The sequence below is a fragment of the Crocuta crocuta genome, unplaced genomic scaffold (genome assembly GCF_008692635.1).
Source record: "Crocuta crocuta isolate KB4526 unplaced genomic scaffold, BGI_CrCroc_1.0 scaffold80, whole genome shotgun sequence".
Lineage (NCBI taxonomy): Eukaryota > Metazoa > Chordata > Mammalia > Carnivora > Hyaenidae > Crocuta > Crocuta crocuta.
In genome coordinates, this window is record NW_027527559.1 from 2,887,468 (window position 1) to 2,908,671 (window position 21,204).

The window sequence follows — 21,204 nt, forward strand, 5'->3', positions numbered from 1 at the left end:
AGCCCTTAGTAAGGGAGGCAGAAAACCCTAGCGCAGTCAGTTTCAACAATGTCAATAATAGTCACTTAAAAATAATTGAAAGACCAGTTGGTGAGCTCTGATTGTGTGTCCAGCATGGTTTTAAATGGGCCACATGTATCATTGCATCTGATGTTCAAGATAATCCCGTGAAGTAACGTATCAGTCAGGATTCAGTTGAGAGTCGTAGGAATTACCTGTGTTGGTTTTAGAAGAAAGGAAACACAGAGGATTATCTGGTCACAAGAATCATGGGAAGGCCAGGCCTCCAGGAGGGACTTCCAGAACGACAGCGGAAACTGACCACAGGGACCACAGCTTCACAGCCGGGGACCCGGGAGGCCTGCGGGGGCTCCACGCATCGGGAGTCCTGGGCCGCCGTCCTCTGAGCTGCTCCCTGAAGACCGAAAAGCCACACTCACAACCACTGGCTCCCAAACTACACAATGCCCTTAAGAGCCACAGAAGCAAAATGTGAACTGTAGTGACATTCACTGAAACAAGAGACACCAAGGTCAAGAGACTGGTGAGAAAGATCACATCAGCTCAGGACGCATAGTTCCCGTGGAACACCAAATGGACACTTCTAGAAGGCAACAGGAAATACAAATGTATTAGGGGACAGATTTAGACCAAACTGACACGAGGGAATGAGGTAAGTGTTCTTTAAACATTCCCTTTACCCCACAGCAGCTGAGTGATGAAATATCATTATCCCCAAGAAAATGAGGCTTAGTGATGTGAATATGTCTGCGGTCCCACAGCTACTAGGAATGAGCCCAATTCAAGGACAAGACGCAGATATTGGGCAAGCCTGGAACCCCTCACAGGACGGACAGTAAGTAAAACTCTGGAATAGATCAGATCCCGCAAGGATCATTTGTACCACCAGAGGAAAGGGGACAGAACTGAGGACTGTCAAGAGTTAAGAGATGGGCACCCTCCCCTGCTCACACTGTCTCTCTCTCTCTCTCTCTCCTAGAAATAAATAAAAACATTAAAAAAATTGTTTGAAAAAATTTAAAAAGAGTTAAGAGATGGGCACCCTCCCCTGCTCACACTGTCTCTCTCTCTCTCTCCTAGAAATAAATAAAAACATTAAAAAAATTGTTTGAAAAAATTTAAAAAGAGTTAAGAGATGGGCACCCTCCCCTGCTCACACTGTCTCTCTCTCTCTCTCCTAGAAATAAATAAAAACATTAAAAAAATTTTTTAAAAAAATTTAAAAAGAGTTAAGAGATGGGCAGAGGAGAGGCGTTTAAGTAAGAATGCGGGGAGCACCGGGGGAGAAAAACTGGGGGAGTCTGTTGCCACAGAATCCACAGGGTCTGTTGCCTCAAATGACCGAATCCCATTAGGACCAAGAAGAGTCCTGCAGATTCAGCAACAGTCCCTCCTCGGCTCGGCCGGCTGCTGCTCCTCCACGCTTTCCTACGTAGATACTCCCTGGCTCCCCACTAGGGCCTTGAGGTCAGAGTATTTGTCTGTTCCCTCCTTTATCCCCAGGACCAAGCACATATAATGGATAAATTAATATTTTTGTTGCACGAATGAATGCATCTCAGGACATAGATACAGATTTCTCTTTTTTTATTTTTTAATGTTTTATTTATTTCTGAGAGAGAGAGAGAGAGAGAGACAGCGTGAGCAGGGGAGGGTCAGAGAGAGAGGGAGATACAGACTCTGAAGCAGGCTCCAGGCTCTGAGCTGGCTGTCAGCACAGAGCCCGACGCGAGGCTTGAACGCACAAACTATGAGATCATGACCTGAGCTGAAGTCGGACGCTTAACCAACTGAGCCACCCAGGCGCCCCATAGATACAGACTTCTTAATGGTGCTAAGTCCATCCAGCTCAGAGATGGGGTCAGGAAAAGGCCTCCTGTCCGGAGCGGAGCCTAATACACAAAGGAGAGAGCCGCTATGGTGAACTGGAAAATAGGGGCCACCTGGGGGGCTCAGTCCATTAAGCATCCAACTTCAGCTCAAGTCATGGTCTTGAGGTTCGTGGGTTTGAGCCCTGGGTCAGGCTCTGTGCTGACAGCTCAGATCCTGGAGCCTGCTTAAATCCTGTGACTCCCTCTCTCTCTCTGCCCCTCCCCTGCTCGAGCCCTCTCTCTCTCTCTCTCTCTCTCTCTCTCTCTCTTTCAAAATAAACCAAAAAAAAAAAAGAAAGAAAGAAAGAAAAGAAAGAAAAATATTTCCACAAAGGGTTGACAAATGTCTCGGGAAGCATTCCTAGCTGGTTTTGGGAAAAGTCCCCTCCCTATTATCCCTTGCCCTCACCTTTCTCGTCTGTGTGACACTCCTTGTAAAAAAATAAAAAATCATGGAAAACGTGGCCCCAGGTTAATGAGAGCAGGTGCATCCGGTGGCAAAGCGCTGGTCCAGACCAGGCGCGGTCACATAGCGACTTTGGGCCGGGCTGTAATCCTGGGTGTGGTCCTGCATCCCAGCCAGCTCATCGCATCGATGTGGGAGCAGCAGAATGATAGTTCGACTGAAACAGCCACCCAAAACAAGGAAGCCAAATGGCAAAACACTGAGGACATGTGTGCGAAGAACTTAGTGACTTCAGGTGGCCAGAAGACAGAAAAAGTGAAGGAAGGCTGCTGAGCAAGAAAAAGGGGATGCGTGACCCCATCCCCGTGGGGCTCAGCGGGACACTTTCACCTTCTGTCTTTAACAGAACCTCGTGGCTCAGAAATGCCTAAACGTTCAGAATACAGAAGGAAATCCTTGGCTGAATACATTTGGGAAGTGCAAAAACGGAGCCTGAAATCCCAGATGCAGAGTCCGGATTTGCATGTTGGAGCCTCCGGGAAGCCCTCCAATAAGCAAAACCAGTCACTTGTCTTCACGGCTTCTTTCCCGGACTGGCTTTGCGAAGCGTGGCTTCAGGTCACCTCCGTGCACGCCCCCCACTTTTCCGTTCTTGGGGAAACTGCTAAATAAAGTTCCTACGTCTGCGTAGACTATGGAGGCTCGGCAAGTAACCAAGTCATCGGGTATAAAGCAAACCATAAAGCTTCAGAGAAATGGCCCTTCCAGTGGCGAGCGCCTTCGGACCGCCCGCTGCGGGCCCCGGGACACCTGACAGAGAGGGCTGGGAAGCACAGGTGGAGGCTAGGGACCAGTGACACACCTCTTCGCAGGTGCTGAGGCCCAGAAACAAGCAGGGACTCGTGAAGGAGGCGGGACGGGGGCAGGGCCCTCCCTTCACAGTGACCCTCGCTGTCTGCGATTTCTCCAAAAGGTAATGGCTGCCCTCAGTGAGACCAGGACTAAAATCAAGGAACTGGGGCGCCCGGGGGTCTCAGTCGGTTTAGCGACAGCTCTTGGTTTCAGGTCATGATCTCGGGCAGTTCGTGAAGTTCAAGCCCCATGTCGGCTCTGTGCTGACAGTATGGAGCCTGCTGGGGATTCTCTCTCTCTGTCTCTCTGTCTCTCTGTCTCTCTGTCTCTCTCTCTCCCTCTCTCTGCCCCTCCCCTGCTCTCTCTCTCTCTCTGCCCCTCCCCTGCTCTCTCTCCCTCTCTCTCTGCCCCTCCCCTGCTCTCTCTCTCTCCCAAAATAAATACTTAAAAAAAATAAAAAAGAAAATAGAATATCTTTTATCTTAAAAAAATAAACAGAAAATGCAAGTAACCCGAGGCCATGAACGAAGGCGAGGACCGCACTGGCGGCCCAGGGAACGTCCTGAGAGCTAGTGAAGGAGGGAGGGGCCGCGGGGCCTGGACACAGAACAGTCCGCGGGAGGGAAGCGAGAGACCAGCTGTGGCGCACCGTGGAAGCAGCTCTGGATTTAAACCTGCCGACTCCCTCAGCCACATCCACAGACAGGCCAGGTGAAGACACCCTGGCGAACACAGGCTCAGCGTCCCCTCGGGCAGGGGGCTGGCCCAGCCAGGAGCCTCCCTAGGGCCGGGCCACAGGACACAGACAGGTCAGAGGGCGCAGCCCTGGCCGGGACGCTCGGCTTCCCCAGAAAGTAGTGCTGGTGTTAGTCGCACAGACACTTCAAGGTCCAGACATGAAATGTCCAGTAGCCGTTCAGGCTCTAAGCATCGATCTAATGGATTTTCCAGGTCGACGTGAACATGCAGAAGAGGGACAGAGGCAGGCGTACCCCCAGAGGAACTGACTGAGGCTGGAAGGAGCCCCCACCACCACAAGACGTCCGGGCAGCGGGCACAACCTGAGGTAAGTCACTTGCTCCTATTTTGGAAAGTCACAGAAAGCAACAAAGGCAGGCAGTGCCTCCTCGCGGACACCCCCGTGTGGCTCTGTCACCTGCCGTGGTGGTGGTGGAGGGGGCAGCCTGACACGAGTGCAGGCAGCCCCCCCCAGACACCCCCATGTGGCTCCGTCACCTGCCATGGCGAAGGGGCTGCCAGACATGAGTCACTGCTCAGAGAGACATGAGATGAGTCCATGAGGGGAGGGAGGCCCCCAGTGCTTGACGGACAGAAGACAGCGTGGACGTTAATACCTAATTTAGAGCACAGACTAAGGTAAAACATCAGTGTCAGGTCGGAAGCCAGGAGAATCAGCAGCAGAATGGGACGCAGAAGGTTACTTTCTTGTGTCTCAGAAAGCATTGGCATTATCAGCATCAATATAATTTTTAACAAAACCACTTAAACCTCCTATTTTTCTTTTAAACCTAATTGTCTGATGTTCCTGCTGAGTTCACGGAGGTGGAGGAAAAAGATCATTACAGACATAAAAGCTCCCCGCACATAAGGACGATGACAGTGATCCTACCTAGCAATTATAAAACTCTTCCCACGCCTACACACTTAATCCCCTCACTCAGTCCCCACTGCAACCACAGGAGAAAGGTACCATCCCAGCTTTCCAGAACAAGTCTGGGGCACGTTCTGGGGTTACGTCCGTGGTCACAGGGACACGAGGAAACTGACCAGGACGGAATGACCACCTGTAATATGACAAGTCAATCTGGACAGAGCATCAAAGCAGAAAATCACACTGCCGCAGGGAGAAAGCAGATGTGTGAAAAGGAAAGCTGTCAAAAATAAAGCACGTGCACAGCAATCAGATGGCTAAAATCAACAACTCAGGAAACAACGGATGTTGGTGAGAATGCAGAGAGAGGGGAACCTTCTTGAGCTACTGGTGGGAATGAAAACTGGTGCAGCCACTCTGGAGAACAGTATGGATGTTGCTCAAGAAATTAAAAATAGAACTACCCTGGGGCGCCTGGGTGGCTCAGTCAGTTAAGCATCCGACTTTAGCTCAGGTCATGATCTCACGGTTCATGGGTTTGAGCCCCGTGTTGGGCTCTGTGCTGACAGCTAGCTCAGAGCCTGGAGCCTCTTTGGATTCTGCGTCTCCCTTTGTCTCTGACCCTCCCCTGCTCACGCTGTCTCTCTCTCTTTCATAAATAAATAAAAACATTAAAATTTAAAAAAATAGAACTACCCTATAACCCAGCAATTGCGCTACTAGGTGTTTACCCAAAGGATTCAAAAGTACTTAATACAAAGGGGTACATCCTATATTTACCCAAGATAAATCTGGATCCAAAATCCAAGATCTGGAAGCAGCCCAAGTGTCCATCAACAGATGAATGGATAAAGAAAATGTGGTATACACACACACACACACACAATAGAGTATTACTCAGCCATCAAAAGAGTAAAATTGTGTCATTTGCAACAACTTAGATGAATCTAGATAAGCTACAAAGAAAGTGAAGTGAGTCAGTCAGAGAAAAACAAATACCATAGGATTTCACTCATATGCAGAATTTAAGAAACAAAACAGATGAACATGGGGGGGGGAGAAAGAGACAAACCAAGAAACAGACTTTTTAAAAGTAGGCTCCACACCCTTCATGGAACCCAACATGGGGCTTGAACTCACAAATCTGAAATCAAGACCAGAGCCAAGATCAGGAGTCCAACACCTAACGAACTGAGCCATCCAGGTGCCCCTTGAATAGACTCTTAATTACAGAGAACACACTGATGGTCACCAGAGTGGAGGAGGGTGGGGAGATGGGTGAAATAGGTGATGGGGATTTAGGAGGGAACTTGCTATGAGGAGCACTGGGTGATGTGTGCAAGTGCTGAATCATTGTATTGTACACCAGAAGCAAATATGTTAGTTATATGCATGTTAACTAACTGGAGATTAAAATAAAAACTTAAAAGAAAAAATTATAAAGCATGTGGATCAATAACCTACATATTTGAGCTAAAGCCATAGAACTCTTAAAAGAAAATATAGGCAGAAATCTTCACGACTTTGGACGTGGTGGTGGATTTTTGGACCCAACAACATCAAAGGGCATTTCAAGAATGTGAAAAGACAACCTACGGGGGGATATTTGCAAATCATACATCAAATAAGGGCTTAACATCCGCAATATGGATATTAAAAGAACTCCTACACCTCAACAACAAAGACAAACAACCCAATTAAAAATGTGGTCAAAAAGCTTGAATAGATATTCCTCTAAAGAAGACGTACAAATAGACCACACCCCATAAAAAGATGCTCAATGTCATTCATCAGTCCTTAGAAATACAAATCAAAACCATAATGAGATACCACTTCATGGTTATAAAAAAGAAAAGTCTCTAAACCCAGAAAATAACAATGTCAGGGAGGATGTGGAGAGCTTGGAATCTCCTCCATGGCTGGCAAAAATGTAAAATGGTGCCATCTCTGTAGAAAAGAGACAAACATTGGTGTTGACTCCGCAATGCCTCTCACGGGTACCTGCCCGAACTGATTGTAAACAGGGACTCGGACAGATATGTGTGCACCGATGATCATTGCACAGTTGTTTACAACAGCCAAGCAGGAAGCAACTCAAGATGTTGACAGATAAAATGATAAATAAAATGTGATCCTTTCAGAGGATGGGATATTATTCAGCCATAAAAAGGAAGGAAGTTCTGATACCCGCTACAACATGGATGAACCTAGAAGACATTGTGCTGAAGGCAAAAATGCAAATGCAAGTGGACAACAATGACTCAGTGAGTTGACCATCACTCTTGATTTCCGCTCAGGTCATGATCCCAGGGTCATGGGATTGAGCCCCACATCGGGCTCCATGCTGAGCATGGAGCCTGGTTGGAATTTTCTCTCTCTCTTTCTCCCATTCTCTCCGTTCCTGTCTCTCTTGCTCATGCTTTCTCTCTCTAAAATAAAAATAAATTGAAAAATCAGGACTGCCATGATATGAACACACTCGTACAAGTTGCCTAGAATAGTCATATTCAGAGGACACAAGGGGCTAGGAAGATGGGAAAGGAGAAACTTACATTATGATGGGTATAGAGTTTCTGCTTGGGATGATGAAGAGGTTCTGGAAGTAGATATTGGTGAAGATTGTAAAGTACTGTGAATGCACTTAGTGCAGTTAGCTGCACCCTTAAAATGGTGAAGATGGCAAATTCTACATTATGCAAATTTCAACTACAATAAAAAAAAGCATGATTTTTCTTTTGAAATAAGTCACTCACAACCTGTGTCTGCAGACCAGATCACCCTCATGAGCTCCAGATCTGATGTTCCAGCTGAAAATACCCAGCCTCAATATCCAAAATGGATGTCATTGCTTAACCACAACCAAGTCCCTGCCTCCCTTGAAAAATTTACTTCTTGTTCCTTCTCCCAAAAGCCCTGTCTCTGTGATAACAGCACTTCTGTCCACTAAGTCCATCAATCTTTAATTCCCTCTTCCTCACTCCTGCCACAATCAGCAACTAGGCTTTAGCTTGGCTTTGTCTTCCTCAGCCCCACCTTCCATTGGGGTCGGAATTGCCTTCCTCTTTCTCATCCCAGCAGTCGGTCTTGGTTCAGGGCCTCTTCTTTCCTCTCTCACCTGGATTATTCAGTAACTTTTTCTTGACCTTTCTGCCTCTCTAATATCCCTCTACAGAGAGTCACCCCATCTTCAGAACAGCCACCAACATTTGCTCACAACATCACAAATCTGATAATGCCACTTTCTTCCTTTGAAATGTTCCTTGACACCATTTAGGGAAAAGTCAAAAGCCCCTAGCATGCAAGCCTGGCTCTTCACAACTAGACCCCAGCCTCCTTTCCCAGCCACTCAGCTCCCAGCAGCACCGACGGCTCGCTCTTCATCCTGTCTTCTTCCTTCGATGTGCTCTTCCCATAAGGCCTACCCAGGGAGCCCCTGGTCACTCTCCCAAATCCAGCTCAAATGCACGGATGGTTCCTCAGTATGCATGGGAAGGATTTGCTGTTTCAGTTTTTCGCTAATTACAATTTAGGGGAACAAGAGAAGAAAAGCCATCTTTCTTGCAACCCACAAATGAGTATTCAAGGGAGCCATTAAAATTTGTTTAAAATATTTCGAACATCTAATGCTTTTTGAATTACTAGAAATAGAAAATATATAGGGAATGTTTTGACCTTTAATTCAAAGCAAAGCTCAAGAAAACCTCATATAACCCATACTAGCTGACCCAAATCCATATGCAAATATTTGTTTTTATAAACATGTATTATGCACCTGTTACATGCTACACGCTGAATAAAGACAACCATGTCCTCAAGTATAACTGAACTGTGACGACACAGAATTAACGCATCTACGTAAAGAGAGCATATTTAATTTATTTTCTTAAGTAGGCTTCATGCCCAGCTCAGAACCCAGTGCCGGGCTGGAACTCAGGACCCTGAGATCAAGACCTCAGCTGAGATCCAAAGTCGGACCCGTAACCAACTGAGCCACCCAGGCGCCCTGCAAATTTAATTTATTCATCCGGAAAGTTTACTTTTGCTGACTCACTGCACCCAACCTCCAGATGATTTAGGAGATGTTTGAAGAATTACATTTCCAGCTCCAGCATATCTGAGGGGTTTTCCATGATGTATTCCCGTCAAAAGCCATGGGACTCTCCCAAGGAATTTCAAATATGATGACAAAATGAGCAGGCGGTGTGGTGAGACAGAAACAGCAATGGGGTGGCCGTCAGGGCAAGTAACCCTGTGACCCGGACATAAATTCATCTGTCATTTTGGCTTCAGTTTCATCTTTGATAAAAACAAAGAAGTTGGACTCAACTCTTGACTTTGGTGATTGTTACAGAATGTTTGCTTAATAATTATTTGATGATTCGTATGTTTTTTGGTACTTTTTCCATGCATTTCAAATTTTTAAAAAATTCCTTTAAGATGCATCATACTACAGTAAGTCCTGAATGAAGCTCCCCAGTATTTTAAATTGAAAAGACAAGTCTAGGTAGCATTTTCATTTTGGCAAATAAAATGTGTTTTCTCGTGGGTTAAATTTAAACAGCAAAGTTGGCGGGGGGATCCTCTGAAAGGCAAATACCTTGTGTGCTTCCTGCCAATAAGGACATAAAACTTCCTTGTTGCCATTAACGAAAAATAACACATGCTTCCAAAGTTCTGTAGACATTGAAAAGAAAACACTCACATGAGTCACTGGTTCCCACACGCAGGGCTGAGAAGCTCTATAAATGTGTGCAGCGGCCGGCAGAGAAGGCGGGGCGAGCATGTGGCTGGCGGTGCTGTGTGTCCTGTGTCTGCTGCCCGGTGGCCTGGCCCTGCCGCTCCCCTGGGAGGCGGGCGGCCTCAGTGAGCCACAGTGGAAACAGGCTCAGGTAGGTCCCTGCCTGCTCCCTGGCGGCTCCCAGGTCTCATCAGCGGCACGAGGAAGCGTGTTTTTCAATTGGGATAGTTTTTCTGATGATATAAAATATTGGTTTTAAGCAAGTAGCTGTTGAGAGTGGGCTTCAGAGCCTGCGCGACCTGGGTTCATGCTCCCGCCCCTCCTGCCTCACTGTGCAGACACCGCGGGAATGTTCTGCTCTTCTGCGAGCTTCGGTATTCCCGGTGCAAGCTGGAGATGGTAGTGCCAGCGACCCAGGGGTGCTGTGGGGCCTGACGCAGTGTTCCCCCTCGATGAGTTGAAGTTGCTGATGTGATTATGTATTGTGGCTTGAGATTCTTTTCATAAAGAGCTGAGTGTCGCTCTTAAGACAAGGACTCCTGGTGACGGCTCGAAACCAGAAAACGAGGGTGGAGTTTTCTGCTGTCCCCTTACAAGACAGTGGGGACGGTGGGTGGCCAGGCACTTGTGACTTTGTCCAACGGGGACAGAAATACTGTGTTTCACAGCTCATGGAATTGTTCTAGTGAACAAGTGATAACAATGCCAACTAGTATGCGCGCAACAATCATTGATTATAAAGTGCCTCATATACTGTAGGTCATTGAAGCTGTAGGACAGCTTCTTCTATCCCAGGAAGCAGAAGGAAAGTTACGTTCATTCATGTACTTGGTAATGCTAGCTGCGGGAGTCAAAGACAAGTCTTTCTGGTTCAGAAACCATGGTCTTTCCAATATACTACTTAACAAGCAAACTAATAAGTATAAATAGTTAACATTTGGTACAATAATGAGTTGTTTCCTCCTGACTATTGTTCATAAATTTAAGCCTTAAGCTACTTGTATTTCACATTAACTTTGACTTTGGGAAACCCCCTGTAGCATGTTACACTGAACCATGTGAAATTCCTGACATTTTTTTTTAACCTGCAAAACAGCAACTTCACAAGATTCAACTAATGGGTTCTCTTGCAGCAGTACATTTGCAAGAATATTGAGTCCCTGTACTTAGTACACCAATAAACCAGAGAAACCAGAAAAATTCATATCAAGGATCCAAAAAGATTTCTTCCAGAAGAGTGTCCTTGTAAAGCCTGTAGTTCAGGACGGGATAAAAGCACCTGGAGGCCTCAGTCAGTTAAGTGTCCGACTTCAGTTCAGGTCATGATCTCAAGGATCATGGGTTCAAGTCCCACATCAGGCTCTCAGCTGTCAGCACGGAACCCCCTTCAGATCATCTGCACCCCCAGCCCCTCCCCTGCTCACTCTCTCTCTCCCCCCACTAAAATAAATAAATAAACTTAGAAAGAAAGAAAGGAAAGAAAGAAAGAAAGAGAGGGAGGGAGGGAGGGAGGAGGAAGAAAGAAAGAAATGTACCTCCTATGGTTCCTTATGGGGTGACCCTGTGCTGACTTTCTTCTCTGAGCCATGACTTGTCATGACAAAGCCACCCCTCCTTCCCATGGTGGCTCGAGTTTAAATGTATATAAAGACCTTGGCATTGTCCCTGCCAGTCACAGGTGCTCAGTACAAGCTCTTGTGAAGCCACTGCTCCAATTTCATTCACTTTTTACTTTTTCCTACTCAGGCTGCTGGACCACCATGCTCATATGTAGACACTTGGGTCCTTTAAGAAAGTGCCAAGGACCCAGCTGCACATGGAATACACCTGGGGGACCTGCCCTGTCCTACAGCCTCGAGGTGTGGGGTCTGCTGGAGACTGAGCAATGGAAAGGGCCCAGGACTGGCAGTGAGGAGGCAGGGCCGGTTCTGGGACTGATCTAATAGGTGACCCAGGACACATCGCCCAGCTGCTACGAGCTTTGCTGTCTTCCCCTGGAGAATATGCACATGAAACACAATAGTTTCACAATATCCTTTCCCGGGACTAAAACTTTAAGGCCCTTTAACCTCAGCTAGGGCCAGACCTCTAGGGAGTCTCAGGTATGGCTGCTGACCTCGAACCTCCCCACAGCACCTCTGCCGCGCCCCGTGAGGACACACCGGGTGCTCTTCCCAGTGGGCTAGTACACGCGAGTCTGTGTTTTATAAAGTGTACAGTGTGTTTCTCCTCAAAACAGTTAATGGGGTAAAAGGAGAAATGGAGGGACTCTTTTGTTCATGAAATGGAAAGACTGCGCATCATGATCAATACTGAATTTTCATCTCATTCATGCACACTTATTTTACTTCATGGCTATGTAACGATTCTGTCTTCAAACCACTGTCTGAGTCCACAGGAGTCGGAGGCAAAGATGTATAGACCTCAGAGACATAAGGAGAAGACAGTAAATATGATGATAAAACAATTTCTTTTTTCCAACAGGAGTATCTCAAGAGATTCTACCCATCTGACTCAAAATCGAGGGCTCCCAATCGCTTTGGAGCCCAACTCAAGGAGATGCAGAAGTTCTTTCGCCTGCCGGAAACCGGAGTGCTGGACTCCCGCATGATAATAATAATGCGGAAGCCCAGATGTGGACTTCCGGATATTGGGGAGTACTTGCCATCTAAACACAGGCCAAAGTGGACTTCCAAAGTGGTCACCTACAGGTTAGTTTTTCTTCGTCTCATTAGGGCAGAGACAACTAAAGCCCTCTTCCTAGAAGGTCAAACCTTGTTTTCTTGTTTGCTACCAGGATCGTATCATATACCCGAGACTTACCGCGTGTCACAGTGAATCAATTAGTGGCAAAGGCCTTGAATATGTGGAGCAAAGAGATCCCACTGTCCTTCAGGAGAGTTATACTGGGAACTGCCGATATCATGATTGGCTTTGCAAGAGGAGGTAAGGAAGTTTCCGGCAGGCTGGTCCTGTGTGCTGTTTGTTTGTTGTTTATATCACGTCTTCCTCTTTTCAGGATTTACGATCTTTATGACCTTTATATATGATATGCATATGACATATATAATGATGTATGTATGTAACTATACTTTTTCTAAGTTTATTAATTTAGAGCCACTTTTTTTATATAAGTTTATTTCTTTTGAGAGAGAGAGTGAGCGGGGGAGGGACAGAGAGAGAAGGAGAGAGAATCCCAAGCAGGCTCCGAACTGTCAGCACAGACCCCCACGTGGGACTCGATCCCGTGAACCGTGAGGGCATGACCAGAGATGAAATCAAGACGCTTAACAGACTGAAACACCCAGGCACCTCTAGAGCCACAAGAGGGGTGCCACATGGTGGCCCATGAGCTGAATCTGGCCCACGATCTATTTTTGTAAATAAATTTTTATCCTTTTTTTTTTGTGGGCAGTTCCAGCATTTTGTTAAAAAATATTAATTAGAACACAATGCTGGTCCTTCATTTTCCTGCTGTCAGTGACGGCTTTGGGGCTACAGTGGGAGAGCTTAGCGGTTGTGACAGCTACCACCACGCTAATCCTAAATCACTTACTATGTGGTCCTTTACAGAAAACGCTTACAACCCGTTTTGTAGCATAAACCCTGATAGATGTGCACATGTGTACGTGTGCATCTGTGGGTTACAATATACCCAACATCAGCCCTAAACCAAGAGAAGGGGCTACAACTCCAAAGGCCCGGCGGTCTCCCGGATGGCCTGTTGCCAGCACCCTCGGTCTCGTAGGAAAGCAGAAGACGAGAGCTTTCACCGCACAGGGCCTACCGACATTCAACCCACATACACGACCTGCTATTAATGGCTAGTGTTCTGTGGTGCAAATTCAGAGAAAAATACAGTTCTGTCCAGTCTGTCCTAACGGGGCACTGCCCGGGCGCTGTGAATTTAGCCGAAATTTCTCCTCCAGCACAGTGCTGACAGCGCCAAAAGGAAACGTCGCAGAAGGCGCTAATCGTGGCGCTGCCGGGCTTCCAGGAAGTGGTAAACTGGATTCAGCCTGATTCCAGTTCAAAAACAAACATCCCCGCGGCACAAAGAAAAGCGCCGGCGGAATTCGTGCCGACACTGCGCACGGTCCTCCGGAGACCGGNCGCCGGCGACCGGGGCGGCCGAGCTTCGCGGCCGCGGCCACTGGAGCGACCCCGGGATGCAGGCCGGTCGCTAAGGGCAACCACCCTCTTCGTTTCAGCCCACGGGGACTTCTACCCATTCGACGGGCCCGGCGGCACGCTGGCTCACGCCTTCGAGCCGGGGCCGGGCCTGGGAGGAGACGCTCACTTCGACGAGGACGAGCGCTGGACGGACGGCCGCGGAATAGGTCAGCCCCGCGCCGCTCCTCCCCTGCACGTGCCCGCAGACGCCGACCTCGAGCGCCGCGTTACGGGATGATAAGTACTGACCCTTCGTTAGCTGCCGGTGACCGCACCCTGTGCTTTACATGTGTTATTTCACGTCACGTGCTCGTATGCTGTGTGCACAGAAGCTGCAAGGGGGCACAAACCACGCGGGGGTCACCCTGCCCGACCTCCACCAGCCACTCCCTGTGTGTCTCTAGCCAAGTTATTTGACTTCTCTGAGCCTCGGTTTCCATCTGTGAACTGGGACTATAAATAATTCCCACCTCACAGGATTCTTGTTTAAATGGAATGAGATAGTGTGTCCACAGCGCTTAGCATAGTGTTTGGGATACCTTAATAGTTTGCTAAATTAGAGTTCTTTCTTTATATTTCCCCAAAGTAAGGTGTTTTTGGTTTTTTTTTTTAAGTTTACTTATTTAAGAGACAGAAAGAGAGATAGAGTGGGGGAGGGGCAGAGAGAGAGAGAGAGAGAGAAACACAGACAGAAGATCCCAAGCAGTCTCCGCAGTGTCAGTGCAGAGCCTGATGCAGAGGCTCAAACTCACGAACCATGAGATCATGGCTTGAGCCAAAGTCAGGAGTCTTATACTTAACCAACTGAGCCACCCAAGCACCCCGTGAAAAGAAAGCATTTAAAAGGACTCTGAGTCTCTCTCTCTCTCTCTTAAGTTTTATTTACTTAATTTGAGAGAAAGAGAGAGAGAATCCCTAGCAGGCTCTGCACTGTCAGCACAAAGCCCTTAGTGGGGCTTGATCCCATGAGCCCATGACCTTAGCTGAAATCAAGAGTCAGACATTTTTACCACCTGAGCTCCCAGGTGCAGCAGTAAGTTTGTTTTCCTGGAGGAGAAAGAGAAGCAGAGACTATGATGTTTAGGAGTTGTTGACAATTCTGAGATCATTGACTGTGGTTCAAAAGGAACCCACGCCGTAGCCCCGCCTGTCAAGGGACCACAGACCCCCCAGGACACTAATGGAGAAAAGTTCTGGTGTGAATAATACAAGGTGGAGATGATTCTAAAAGTAAATACGTTAAACAAACTCACGTGCCTGCCAAGGGTCCCGGAAAGGGAGGTCGGGGCCGGTGCGACAGGAGGTCACCAGCACAGATGTGCCTGACGCGGTGACACTGGTGGCCGCGTACCCTGTGCTAACAGCCCCCGGCCGCCCCTTGTGAGTCTGAGGAGGGGAGGACAGCCAGGAGGATGAGAACGTGAATGGAGCACAGCCGGAGGCTCCCGGACCTGCTGCCCTTCAGTGTGGGCACCCTCATAGCTGCCTCCTCCTCCCTGACCCCCCGCGCCGCCGTCTGTGAGTGACTAGCCACTGTCCGCAGGTACGGGGGGCTCTCACCGCTGACAGCCCCACATGACTGCCTCCGAGAAGCAGAGGAGGAGCTGATAGGTTTGTCCGTTTTCTAGTCTCAGGCAGGTAGGGAGCAGAGCAGGGGCTCAAGCCTGGGTCCAGATGCCCCAAGAGCCTCTGCCTTCCCTCCAGAAAACTGCTATGTGACCGGAGGGGGAGCACGCGAACAGAACAACTGCCCTTTCCTTCAGCGGCAGCAGAGGGCTGACATTAAAGCTCCTGTGATTCTCCTTCTCAGCCGCCCCCACGCGTGAGGCCTCCCAGCAGGCGAGCTGCAGAGGCTCCCTAGATTGCATTTTCACAGCTGCTCTGTCTTCTGTTACAAATCCTCCATGTCTTTATTCACATGGCTGCTTCTGTCATTACCGTGTATTACTCTTCGGTTGCAGGAATTAACTTCCTATTTGTTGCAACCCATGAACTTGGCCATTCTCTGGGCCTGGGCCACTCGTCTGATCCTGACTCCGTCATGTACCCCACCTATGGAGCCGGGGACTCTGAGAATTTTCAGCTCTCACCGGGCGATATCAGAGAAATCCAGGAATTATATGGTAATATTCATGATTTCCCATCGGGGGCTTTCTCATGGTCTCCTGGGGGCGGGCTTGAGCAGTAAAGGCTGGGAAACTTGGAGAAACACCTTGCAACTTACACCTCAAGCCCACTGAGGGGAGAAATTTGAGACCTTAGACACCCCGAAGGTAGCCAGGCTATTACATGCAATGAGGATATTGATTTCACGTTTTCAGTAACACGGTATCATTTAGTAAACTCATGAAAATGACCCTCCTAAGGTGTTTTTCCCCCCAAGCTGCCACTCCATGTTCTTTCTTACTCAGTTCAGATACTTTCAGAGAGTGTCCCCCTGAGGGGATGCCCTGAGAAGTAGAGCATCTTCCTCCCAGCTACCGAAGGTTCTGAAAGAACAGAGAAGCGACCAAAGCCCTTCCATCGGATGGGGTGATGTCCTCAAGAGAAAATTACCCCTAGAATAAAGTGCATATAAGCCCTCAGTGGAACCTACAATTTACTATTTATTGGAATTTCCTAAACTGTGTTCCCGGAACACTGAGTGGTCCCACAAGACAATTCCCTATGTACCTACTGCATTTCGGGTGCACAGGTTACTCAAGAGTCCCTCCCACGCTTGCTGAACTCAGCGCTCCCTGAGTGGGAATCCTTTCCATGCAACACTGAGAGAGCCCTCACAGAACAGCACTGCTGAGAGCACATTTTGGGAAATACCGTGTAGCTGTACCCTAAAGTTCTGGCTCAAATTGCTGCTGCTGTCAAAAAAATTCACAAACCACTGACAACTGTCGATAAAGTTACCACCAACAAAACAGAAAGTAGTGCCTCCCCTTACATACCTGTGAGATTCATGGAGCACTCTATGGCCTGCATTACTGTCTTAGAACCTTAAAAAAAAAAAAAGTAGAAAGGGATCAAAAAAGGGACAGATTAGATTTCACATGAAGAAGACCGACCAAGGCATTAAATTCTTACGTGTTAGACACTGAGGTGCCCCCGAGTCAACATTGGAAAGAGGTAACTTCTGGACAAATGAGAGCAAGATTTAATTATATAGGTTTTAAATAGAGTGAGTTCATTAATCCAAGAAGTCATATGCATAGAAAATATAAATTCAAAAGAATATGATTAAACTCACAGATGGAAAATTCTCGATGTTCTTTTCAGAATAATAAAAACAAAACTAGCATTCAGTGTACCCAGCATTTCACAAGCATTAGTTCATTTAAGACAACAATCCAATGAGTGGTGCCCTCATCAGGCACGTGATCTAATACTGAGAGTGGCTAAGTAGAACTTTATCCAAGATCACACCCTGATGAAACGGCAGAGACGGGGAAGGGAGACGTCGGCACCCAGGGCCTGCCTCCCACCCAGCACCACCTCCTTAGCCTTCTGAGATTGTTGTTCAGAACCTTTGTTACAGACACTTAAATCAGCTGCATGACCCTGTCGCTGCTGTGACATGTCTTCTGTTCTTAGCATCTTAGGCTGGGTTTTGTGTGTTTTATACCATGTGAGATGGTCTTATTTTCTCTCTGAACAGGAAAGAGTAGTTCAAGAAGGAAGTAGGAACTTCAGGGAGAGCACACGTTCATTCATCGGATTCCTTGTAACTGTTATCCAACCAGAGCTAACAGAAGAGGTCCCTGAACTCCGCTGAGTGCTGACTTGGCTCTCGCCTATATCGTGGTTGGTTTTCACGCGTTTCTGTCTCTCCTTCTGGGGATAAGCCCCTTTATGGTATGAGTGTGTCATTCATCGATGACTTTCCTCAAGCAACTTGCACTTGGTAGATATTAATAAATGTTAAATACACAGATAAATAAAGCTTGTATTCCATGGTAAAGGATTTCTCCTGGGAAGTATGCTGCACAGTGAGATCAAAGACTGAAACAAGCAAACAGACAAACAAGAATCCCACCGCATCATTCTGGGTCTTCAGCTGCACTCGCCCTATCACCGCGTGGGCAGGGAGGGAGGTTCAGCCCCTCTCGTTCTCCAGCCCCTCTCATTTGCTCGTGTGGCCCAAAGGCTGCTGAGTTCCCCTTACTGTCTTGGTCCAAGCTCTCATTGTCAGTATTCTGCCAGTCCAGGTCTTTCCACAAAATGCATGTGAATACCCAAGGATTTCCATCCCCATAGTCACTTCTGGTTGAGTTCAGCCACCATCCAATTTCCCTGCCTCTCTCCTGATACGGCTGCTCCTCAGGGCCCACCTAGACATCAGTCCCATCCTCTTCTCTTTACCTGACTGCCAGAGCATTGAAGACGTGCATCAACAGTGGGGTTCACTCCCCACCAGGACAGTGACATCAAACACACCCGAAATTGGACATAATCCCCCTCCCTCAACCTTTCACCTCCCCCAGCATCAGTAGCTTCTCACTGGCTGCCCACCTCCCCAGGCCCCAACTTCCTATCCTCAGGTCTATACCCCATTCCTTCTGACTTCTCCCAGAAACTCATTTTCCCTATGTCCACACAGCTCACTCTGTAGCGTGGAGACCCACTAATGTGTTTCTGTGGGAGAAGCACTCTCTGAGAAGAAAACTTGATAATTTTCAAGCAAACTTGATAATAGGGCAATGGAAATGATCAAATGTGAGGAAGAACAGGAAAAAGGGTCAAAGAAAAGTGAACGTAGCCTCACATACCCATGGGGCACCATCGAGCCCCCACGATGGGGCTGTTGATAATGGGCAAGGCTCTGTCTGTGAGAAAAGGGGAGGGCATCTGTGGAAAACGGTCATACCTTCCACTCAATTTTGCTGTGAACTTAAAACTGCCCTAAAAAATAAAGTCTTCAGTTTAGAAAAACAAACTTATAGATTAAAAATTAAATTACAATCTGGATTTTTTTTTAATCAACAAAATTCACAAACTTTTACCTAGATGGACTGAGGGAAAAAAAGAGAGAAGCCTCAAATTACTAAAATTAGCTACAAGAGTGAGGACATTACTACTGATTCTATAGAAAAAAATTTAAAAATAAGACAACACTGTAAGCAATTATATACCAAGAAATTGGATAACGTAGACAATTGGACAACGTAGACATTGACAAATGGACAAATTCTTCAAACACAAAACCTACCAAGATTAAATCATGAAGAAAGAGAAAGTCTAAATAGACCTGTAATTAGTAAAAAGATTAAATTAGCAATCAAAAATCTCCTGGCAAAGGAAAGCCCAGGACTGAAGGCTTCACCAGTGAACTCCACCAAACCTCTAAAGGAGAACTGAAGTCAACTCCTTTCAAACTTTTCCAAAAGTTTAAAGAGGAAAGAACACACCCTTACTCATTCTATAAAGCCAACATTACCCTTAGAGCAAGACAAAAATAGGACAAGAAAACTAAAGCCAATAGTCCTTATGAAATTGATGCAGAAATTCTCAATAAGGCGCTAGCAAACCAAATTTGGCAGCATAGTAAAAGGATTATACACCAAGCAGGTAGGTTTTATTCCTGGGAAACAAACATGATACGATGATAACAAAAATCAGTCAGTGTAATACACCACATTAAGAGAAAGAAGGGGGAAACCTCGTAATTGTCTCAATTGATGCGGAAATATATTTGACAAAATTCAAACCCTTTTATGATGAAAACATCAATACACTAGGAATTGAAGGAAACCCCTCCAACATGATAAAAATATGAAAGCCCCCACAACAAACATCATACTCAGTGGTGAAAGACAAGTCTTTTCCCGTAAGGTCAGAACAAGACAAGGATGCCTGGTTTGGCTGCCGCTACCCAACATCACACTGGAAGTCCTAAGCACAGCAGTTAGACAACAGAAATAGAAGACATCCAAAATGAAAAGGAAGAAGTAAAATTATTTCAGTTCACAGATGATAAGATCTTATATGTAAAAACCCTAACCCTAAAGACTGCACGTGTGCAAGTGTATACATGCATGCACAATAATAAACTAATAATAATGAACTAGTAAGTTCAGCAAGGTGGCAGGATACAAAGTTAAGCAAAAATCAGTTGCATTTCTGCACGTGAACAATGAACAATCTGAAAAGGAAATTAAGAAAACCATTCCATTAATAATTATGTCAAAAAGAAAAAATACTTGGGAATTAACAAAGGAGATGAAAGACTTGTATTATAAAAACTGTAAAACGTTTCTGAAAGACATCAAAGAAGACAAATAGTGGGAAGATCCCATGTTCATGGATTGGAAGACTTAATATTGTTAAAATGTCAATACCACCCAAAGTGATCTACAGATTTAATGCAGAAAGAGACAAGCTTATGCTAAAATTCATATGGAATTTCAAGGGACCCTGAATAGCCAAAACAATCCTGAGAAAGAAGAACAAAGCTAGAAAATTCACACTTCCTGATTTCAAATTACTACAAAGTCACAGTAATCAGCACCGGATGCTTACCAGCATAAAGAGAGACATAGAAACCAGCGGAATAGAAGAGAGAGTCCAGAATGAGCCCTCACATACATGGTCAAAGGATTATTCCGGTGCCTACACAGAAAACAAACTTTGATCATTAGTCATTCAACAAACATTCACTGAGTCAGGAACTTGGGGATGAAGAAGCCTATGAAGGTGAAAGACACATACATGTACCTCCCAGAATCTCAAAGTCTGGTGAACAGAGCAGACATTTGGGAAGTTATTATAACACACTGTGTTAAGTGCCACTGTAAAGGGCTGTGCCGTGTGTAATGAGTTTCTGAACTACATTCTACAAACTAGCGCACCGCAGCTCATGCAAGTCCAAAACTCCAGTGTGACCATCAGGTAGTCTGGACAAGTAGGGTGTCTCTAACAGGCTTGGGAGCCCCTGCCAGCCCAGACAAGACTGTCGCACAACGATGATGTAACCAAGACTTTGCAGACCCCGGACCTGCACCCCAGGCTGAAGGCTCCTCCCACCTACTCTGCTGTGTCCCCTCTGTCCCTCCTAGAGGCCAGAAGGATTCCCAGCCATAAATCTTGCATGTCTAATCTCGACCTGGCACTCGCTCTTCTAGGACCTGAACTAACACAAAGGATGTCTCAGTAATCTATCACTGCACTAAAACACTACCCTAAATAGTGGCTCACAACAACAATCATTTTATTAAATCTCGTGATCTTGTGGGTCAGGAATTTGGGCAAGTCTCCCCAGGGTAATTCTTTTGTTTCATGGGACAGGCGGGCTGCTTCTGAGTGTCTGAGACGCTTTCACTCACATGTCTGACACATTGCAGGTGGCTGGAGATCAGGGCTCAGAAGGGACTGTCAGCCCTATAGCATACACATAGTCTCTCCAGCATGAGATGAAAACGTGACTGGACTTCACACATGGTGGCTCAGGGCTCAAAGGGCACGTGTTCCCACAAGGAGGGAGCTGGAGAGCCCTTTGTATATAACCTCGGAAGTCATGTAGCATCGCTGGTGTCAGAGTCCG

General features: G+C 46.7%; 1 protein-coding gene across 1 annotated transcript; it reads left to right on the forward strand.

Annotated features, from left to right (window-relative positions):
• The first annotated feature begins 9,543 nt into the window (after positions 1 to 9,543).
• Positions 9,544 to 17,625, forward strand: MMP7 (matrix metallopeptidase 7). Its single transcript, XM_077769969.1, has 6 exons — positions 9,544 to 9,651; positions 11,985 to 12,211; positions 12,298 to 12,446; positions 13,712 to 13,840; positions 15,635 to 15,796; positions 17,323 to 17,625. The coding sequence occupies exons 1-6, from the start codon at positions 9,544 to 9,546 to the stop codon at positions 17,346 to 17,348; spliced, it is 801 nt and encodes a 266-aa protein (XP_077626095.1). The 3' UTR covers positions 17,349 to 17,625.
• Positions 17,626 to 21,204: the final 3,579 nt, after the last annotated feature.

What these genes read in the sequence shown, in the direction of transcription:
- MMP7 (XM_077769969.1), top strand. Translation starts at nt 9,544, where the DNA reads ATGTGGCTGGCGGTGCTGTGTGTCCTGTGTCTGCTGCCCGGTGGCCTG. An exon ending in CACAGTGGAAACAGGCTCAG is followed by an intron (nt 9,652 to 11,984) that starts GTAGGTCCCTGC and finishes TTTTTCCAACAG; the next exon opens with GAGTATCTCAAGAGATTCTA. An exon ending in TCCAAAGTGGTCACCTACAG is followed by an intron (nt 12,212 to 12,297) that starts GTTAGTTTTTCT and finishes GTTTGCTACCAG; the next exon opens with GATCGTATCATATACCCGAG.